General features: G+C 43.8%; 1 protein-coding gene across 3 annotated transcripts in view; it reads left to right on the top strand.

Annotated features, from left to right (window-relative positions):
• The window catches only part of LOC116845448 (protein single-minded-like), a 245,266-nt gene that overhangs the window by 185,295 nt on the left and 51,603 nt on the right, over positions 1 to 8,368 (top strand). For 2 of the 3 annotated variants that reach the window (XR_004378247.1, XM_032818152.1), the window contains exon 1: positions 7 to 115. The exons of the other annotated variant lie outside the window; for it this stretch is intronic. Coding sequence is in view for 1 of the 2 variants with exons in the window: in XM_032818152.1 (XP_032674043.1) it covers positions 104 to 115 (12 nt within the window). In the remaining variant the exon portion in view is untranslated. Of the gene's footprint in view, positions 1 to 6; positions 116 to 8,368 lie in introns of those variants that run through there. 3 annotated transcript variants of the gene reach the window in all.

The raw sequence follows: 8,368 nt of genomic DNA, 5'->3' as shown, positions 1-8,368 counted from the left end.
GATGCACAAGGACAAGGAGGAGAATTCACATCACGACTCGCACTACAGGGCGAGAGAGTTGGCGGCGCTCGCCGCTTACGACCATCATCACCTCGACGGCGAAATGTTCCTACAGGTGAGTACTTATCGGGGACGATTCATTACGTAGAACAGCCTGTATTTACGATCTCATTTGGAGGCACCAAATTTTTAAAATGCACATCGGGCGAGAGAGCGCGACGTGCGCGCGTATTTATCGCGCCGGCGAGAGACACACCTGCTCCCTTGCTCTCGATCGATCGACACGTTTCGCCGACCGTGGCGGAGAAATCTATCTTCGCGAACGAGATCTTGTCGCTGATCCATATGCTGGAGGGGAGAGGGAAGGAAGAGGGGCAAGAAAAGGAAAGAAGAAAAAACAGGCGACAGTGACGAGCAGCCGCGTGAAATATTTAAGCGATTCGACGACGTTGTCGTACTTAGCAACGAAAGTGTGAGTAGCGAGTCACGGTTTGAAGTGTCTTATGGCATATTTAGTGTACGGTACCTGCCTATCTTTCCATTCCTTGCAATTAGCTGCACCAGTGGTCGCGAGTAGCGTCAGCCTGTGTAATTGAAACATCGTGTGTGTGTATGTACGCGTGCGAGGGAGGTAAGTTCGGGTATTTATAACAGCGGGGCTTTACGATAATGCCAAAGTTTAGGCGAATTATCGGTTTGACGAGCATGGCTAGCTCTGGCTAGCTCGGATCGAATTCCCACGGCGGCTACAATCGCTTGACGACTGAGAGTTAAGACCAACCGTGGAAGCCGTCTAATATGTAACAATGATCAGCCGGACTCCCCCCGCTAGATTATTTTTTTTACTTTCCACTTGCACCTCCTTATTAAGAGCTCTCTGAATATATCTCATTCCGCGAGTTCATTTATATTGAAATTCTATCGTGTCGCGCATATTGAATGTCTCTTTATGAACGATAGCGATCTCTTAAACGGTATTTATGGGGCGGTCCATTATAACGATCCGCATAAACAGGTGTAAAAAAGATAGCAGCCGCCGAGCTATCGATTCGAATTGTTGGGGATCAATCAACAACGGCGATGCGATAAGCCGAGCGATTACAAACGATCGACTCCATTTCGAGCGGCGATATTATCTGCGCGATACATTCACCTGCCATAAGCACCATCTACGATTCACGATTGATCGACGCTCGGCAGTGTGAGTGCACGAACAGATGGAGAGATGAATGAGCAGGCAGAAGAGAAACGGGCGTGCTACCGAATGACGACCCGTGATTGGAACTGTCTGTCAGGGAAACGATACGATTGAACGTCACGTTTGAAGGGAGAACTGCGCGGGGATGGTTTCGTATATTATTTCGATGAAATATAGTGTACAGCCGGGCGGATGGCATGACGCGGAAATAGAAACATTTCAGCCCCGAATCGGTGTCTCGAAATGCGTGTAGATGTTCTGTTACGTCGATTGAGAATAGATTCTTGCGAGATTGGTGGGAGTAAAGCATGAACAAACGTTTAGAACTGGAATTTTGGAAATTGCATTTCGAAAACTAGATTTTTCGCAAAGACACGCAACGCAGCTCGTGTAACAAATTGTCGTTCAGATTTGAAATATTTTAGGCGCGAAAATAACATCTCTAGACAATTGTTTGTATTATATTTAATATTAACGCTTCACGGGCTCTTCTTGAGAGAACCAATCTTGACTGAAACTTTGTTTCTTTCTTTTATTAGATTTCGTAAAAAAAATTCAAGTTTTGAGTATATGATCTTAACTCTCCTTATATAGTTATACTTGCACGGCCTTCTTAAGGCAAGGATTCTTACATGAGTCGCTGATCGTGGCGAAGACTGCACGCCGAAATTAAATCATCGGCAGCGAGAGGAAAAGACAGGAAGAGAAGCGAGGACGTGAGGGGGCGGGGGAACGAGAAAGAGGAAGAGAGAAAGAGAGAGTAGGGAGATATCCGGCTGATGAACCGGCTATGAAACCGAGGCGTACGAGGTGTCTATTCCTCCAAAGTATGGAAGGGTATATACACGGATTAATGGCGGTGTATCATGCAAGGCTATTACGTTCCCTTTCCTGCGTTTTAGGTGCGCACATGAGGGAAAGGGAGCAAGAGCCTGAGACTGCGGGAGGGAAAGAGAGAAAGGAACAAACAGTGTGTGTGTGAGAGAGAGAGAGAGAGAGAGAGAGAGAGAGAGAGAGAGAGCAAGGATATGGGAGGCTAGGAGGGGGGGAAGGAGAGAAGACTGTAGAGCGATATACTTTCACGTATGAATGGTACGTGGGATTTCATGCGAGAGTGCGCGCGCTACGCACGATTCAGCATCACCTGTAACGACGGGTTATTAATCGTCGGCTTGTTAATTGCGTTAGGTTAGGCCCGCTCCTACGCCCGCGGCTAATTCCCGAACGGGATCCCGCCGATGACGGCGCGAACGACACGCGTTCGTTTACACGCGAGGCCGTCGCCACTCGAGTCGCGAAATGGAACGCGAAACGGATACGAATGGACACTTAGTGCCGGCAGTCGGGGATGAAATCGCGATACGGGGATATCGTGTACAGAAAAGAATCGAAGGTTGTCGAGTTGAATGAAATGAAGCTACGGCGCGAATTGCATCTTCCAAATTATGCAAATAATTCCCGGAGCGATATCGATCTGTGAAAATGGCGGTGCGATCGAGTCTGACTTCCCGGAGTGGCTACGAGCTGGGCTGAAGCCTGAGCCGAACGTTCCCTGAACGTGACCACCAGGTTCCTGGATACTTCAGTTCACCTCACGCCATTCTCGCGCGACTGATATATCGATAACATATTTATGCAATTCGCACGGTTCCTTGAACCCGTCTTTCCAAGACCTTCCCTCCGATCCCTCTTCCTCCCACGCTTCCTACCCCCCTCCGATCCCCCTCGGCTTCTACCCTCTTGTCCCCCGCCGCACAACACAGTCTCCCTTTTTCCGCGCGCGCAGTATACCGTTTCGCCGATCCTCATAAACTTTACGAACCCCGACGGTAAATCCGGTTTATGACAAGCCGGCCGCCACCACGAGGCATCTTCGAAATTACGGCTGAGCGCGATCGGATTTTTATATCCCTCCCCAATTATACCGCCGCGAGTTTTAGCGTCGCGACGGGCCGCTGGACGGGGGGTGGTGGTGGTGAATATGCTCGATTGAGAGAACGACTCGTTTAGACACGAGACGATACGACGTCTTGTCTCTGTCCCCCTTCGTCCCTTCGTCGTGCGAGAGAATTCGCATCTATCGAGTTACACGGCATCAAATCAGCGGTGGACCGCCGTATTCATACTGCGTCTTTCTCCCCTTGATCTACTCTCTCTTTCTTTCTCTCGTGACCGATGATGAGCTTAGTCTCGAGTGGTTCTAGCAGCGTAAGAGAACTGGGAAAATCTACTCAGGTATCTGCTAGTATAACTATCCAGTGGATTGTGTCAGACTAATAAATTTAGCCGGCCTATACTCGATGTAATTCACAAGAAGGAAAAATTTTTACTCTCTAAATTTTGTTGCACTGTAAAAAAAAAAGTTGGTATTTGTAACAATAGTCTGATTACTAATAGTAACTTTCTATTAGATAATCTTAATATCGATGATATATAAACAACGATATATTAAGCTAGTAAACAACGATATATTAAACTAGTATAATACTCATCAAGAAAACGTATTATATTTGATATACAATACGATATTTATATGATTGATTAAGTGTTTCGTCGTTGATATGCATTGTCAATATTAAGATTATTTAAATTATTAGAAAGTTACTATTTAGTACGCGTATCAAGTGCACGATGTAAACCAGGTCTATAATCACATAGAGAAATATTTACTATAATTATGGACAAGAAAATCATTCTTTTAAATTAACTCTATTATAATGTTATAATATTATAATATTATTATGAGTTGCGCGACGCGTCTGTATCGAACAGGAAAATTGATTTTTTAGTAATTCTCAGAAGATAAATTTCCCTGTCGGATACTGAATGTAGTCTGAAATGAATTGAGATAAAAGTACTACGATCTTTTTTCCTAAATTTTGTAGAGACAAGATTCGTGTCTTATGAAAGTTGCAAGAATATTATTCCCGACGTCACCGATCGCCGACTTGACCGTGATTTTTCTGCTACCGATGAAATCGTTATCCGGCAATTATGAATTTTCATATGGACAGCTGCCTCTTCTTTTCGCTCTTTCCGTAGCTAATGATTGTTTTAAAACATTCGGCACAAGCATGACGAAGTAAACACGTATAAAAAACGGATGTTTCTTCAGATCCTCAATTACTTCTTATAAATATTACCTCGGATGTGGCGTAACGAGTTGAAATAATTGAAAAATAATATCGCTTTAGTTAGCATTAAATTATCTAATATTAGATTCAGCGAGTGTCCCTTATTAAATATACACTCTCGCGGTGTCGTTCGAGGAGGGTGGCTGCGTGAGACACGCTCGCGGTCGAGCGAATTTAATTTGTTCACCTTAATGCGTTCCGGCAAGAACGTACGACGAATGTGCTTACTAAATATCTTTACGCTCGAAAGCCGCTGTTGGTTCAAGATAGCGCGTCGTCCACCGCGCGGGGATATCTAATTTGTTAATTTGAATTCTTTTTTTACCGCTACCGGGACGCTTCGTTATGGTGTCGGGCGGGCAAGGCGCTTCGCGACGAGAGAACATAATGGGATCCTTTCCGAGAAGAAGAAGCGAACTCTCTCGTCGAGTTATTCCGCAATTAACAATCGTCTTCAGTCTTAAACATAAACTCGATATCTTCTTTTATCATTGAGTGCCGACGACATCGTGTTCGTGTATGCGGAAATACTTCGTTAACATTTGTTATATCGTTATTTACTAACGTTAAATTAATCGTGAGGCTTCGTGGTCGATAGAAGTTTTGTATTTTTTGTAATTTTGTTTAATAACTCAATGGTTTTAACCATTTTGTTACCAATAGAGCATATATTTTCCTCACTATTAATGGTAACCTTGTTCAATCGAGTAAACAGCTTTTTGGGATGCAGAACATGTTTTAAAGCTGAACAGCTATTACTCTCTTTGTTACCGCGTTAGAACAAATATGCCCTCTCAAAAATCCCAATCAGTGTCCCGACCCTGATCCTTTATCGTCAAACATGAAACTCTTAATTTTTTTTGCTAAAACCACTTTATATTAATGTATTTGATGTAAGTAAAAGTAAAAAAAAATTGTATTTTTAAAAAACACAAAATTAGTAGCGGAAGAGTTAAGATTATTTTCTCCCTGGTAATTTCGTTCGGTGACAACGATGTTAAATTTCTCAACTACGATACTGCATGTCGTCGTAGTCGTCGAAAATGCAATTTCTACCGCGACAAGTGCAGCGAGGGCACGCGAAATGAAAACTCGCCGCACTAAATACCGAGTATTTTAGAGGAATATACACAAAACTCCGAAATCAAATACACGGACTTTTCCCTTTCGCCGCGTTAAAGTATCGTTTTTCGTGGGTAGCGTGCAAGGAGGTACCTTCCTACTTAATACTTACTATTCTCTAAACGGTATGCGGATACATTACTTCTACGAAAGTTTCCTCGCGTAAAACGTTTACTGCCCTTTTTCGTCACTTGTGCCGCGGCGCGCCAAGTCGGGAGGGAAAGAAATCGTTTCTCCTGAATCTCCGACGTAAAAGGTTCAAGCGGGCCGAAAGCGTTCTTCGATCAACCCGACACGAAACCACCGCCGGTAATTCGCCGCACTAAACACCGCCGTTTTCGCGAATTCGTCTGCGCGACCCGCGACGCGGAAGAAGGCTGAGATTCCTGAAAATTCTCAATAACGAATAGGAATCTTCATAAATATCTCCCCGCAGACTCTCACAATTATACATGTGACTTTAGCGATATAGTGCACGAACAAAAACGCGTCATTAATAATCTGTAATTCTTATTGCAAAAGGTCTGTTTATTAATTTTGCAGGAATAAAATTTGAAGAGTACAAGAATATTTTATTTTAAATATTTGCCTCGATCAATTTACAACAAAGGTGTACTTCATTCACACAATTCGCGTGCTACAGATATTAATTATTATATTATTAATATATTATACGGTGAAAATATTAAGTTTTTTTTGTATAAATTCTTTTCATTTTTACTATATTTTTAGTAAATCAGGCATAGATCGTCAGTCAGGTTTACCTTGCTAAGGGACACAGTTATTTCACTAGAAACATAACTGATTTCGTGAAAAACACACGCAAAAAGAAACTAGCTTCCAGAGCTAAAAGTAGCTGTGGTAGATAAAATGTGTCATTGAAATAGAGACAGCTAATATCGATACTAACGAAGTTAAATTTATTCGCTGTTTAACTTAGGCGCTACAGCGAGAAATATTAGCTGTTAAAAACAAATAATTGTAGCAAATTATAGCTGTGTAGCAAACTTCTTTAATATATGCATACGGTAAGAAATTTAGGAATAATTGCCATTTTCTTAGTTACTTGAAATAATATGCGTTTTTAACGTCACCTAATATATTTTATAGCGAATGCATTTTAGCTATCATAATCAATTTTTAGCAGTGACAGCTAAACGATTAGTCTTTTGACTAAATTTGAATCAGCTACCGCGGTTTAGCTGATATTATTACTAAGTCATTTTTTTGCGTGTAGCAAGTGTTTTAATGGCACATGTTATAAATAACACATATGAAGACATAATGAATTATTGCAGAATATCGATATATTCCTTAGTTACAAAATGTTATAATAATTTTTACTTTAGATTTCTCCGTGTAATACCTCGTGTGCTATCGTCTCTTTTTCTCTCTTTCTCTTTCTTCTTTCCCTCTGTGGCTTCCTCACATGTTCTTTCACTTTCTTTTCTTGACTACTCTCGTTCCTGGACCATCTCAATTTCTGGACTGTCTCCATTCCATATGACAAACTTTAATATTGGATTCGAAATGACACTTGGCATATCGGATAATCACAAAACAAAATGTCACGTCAAGCCTTCATCGCCAAAAAAATTGTCAAGTCAGCCGTGTGAGGGTAAAATTCGCGGCATCCATTATGCATAAAAATCTATCTCCCTCCTTTCGCTTCGCAATGCTGTACACGGCATGCCCTATTCTAGCCTTTCTAAGCGATGGCTGATCCGTGACGGTATCTAACTCCTTGGCGAGCCGGCGCGCGCGATCGTCGCCGCGGCGAATCAAATAAAACGCTGATTATCCGACCGCCGGGCGGCCAGATTTTTCGATCGTTGAGCGAAACATACTTCGCCAATCCATTTCTGTCGTCTCTCGGAAATTATCACCCGGCGCGAAGGCACGATACGCGGCGGGGGGCCCCCCGTCGAGCGCGCACGGCTCTCAGCTTTCGTTCCTATATGAAACTCGAATAAACTTTTCTGGGACCGCTACCACGGCGTCATCGGGGGAAAAATGTATGCGATCGGTCGGCTCCTTTTTTTCTCTCTCTCTCTCTCTTTTTTCTTTTCATCGAAAGGCCAGCCTTCGCCATTACGTCGGACGGCCGTCGTGACGCACGACGACAGGGTCGGCCGATACGAGAGGCGGGAAATCGTCGTCGCTGATAACGACGACGACCGGACCGTCCGCGTAAACGACAGGACCGATTTACGAGCGGGTCGCGGTGCGCGACGCACGGTACTCTTGTAAAATGTACTTTATTATGCGTATACATATGTATAAGCAGCTGTCGCCGGTAATCGCGCTGGGCTTGTAAACTAAGTCGTCGCGTCTTACACGATACTAGCGAGAACGGAGATCCGTTCTCTCTCTTTCTCTCTTTTTTGTCTGTGCGCGAACGCGAAAAGTATTTATTTACGAATTAAATGCCTTGACGCACGAATGTGACGCAACTTATATCTGAAGCGGACCTTACCTCGATAGAATATGTTCGCGGTTCTCGAGTTCTTCGCGTGAACGTGCACAGAAGCATAAAGGCGGGGAAGGCAAAGAGGAACAAAGGTGGGTAGTCATGTCCGCTTCGTGACACTCGAGGAATTTTATACAGTTCCTAAAAAGAATAAATCGAGGCCTACGTCGGGCGGAACGCGGCGGGAAATTTCGGGTGAAACAAAGACACGTGTATACTACGAATTGGGAGGAGGGGGGAACGAGGCGGCCATAAAAAGGCGGCCGGTACATTTCGCGAGATTACTCGTTAAAGCGCTGACGGAGCCGATCAAGATGCAACGAACCTGTGCATTATGTTGTTGATACAGCACTGCAGGCGAAATTCAGCGGCTCGCTCTCTAGCGGGAGCCGCACGTCCCCCTTTGGCCTCTACCGTTTGCCCCCGTGCACCCCCCCCCCCCCC

Source organism: Odontomachus brunneus, unplaced genomic scaffold, assembly GCF_010583005.1.
Source record: "Odontomachus brunneus isolate Ranch 3 - 2012 unplaced genomic scaffold, Obru_v1 Obru_scaffold_052, whole genome shotgun sequence".
Taxonomy (NCBI): domain Eukaryota; kingdom Metazoa; phylum Arthropoda; class Insecta; order Hymenoptera; family Formicidae; genus Odontomachus; species Odontomachus brunneus.
Note: the sequence above shows the minus strand (reverse complement) of the source record. Positions and strands in the feature narration are given on the sequence as shown.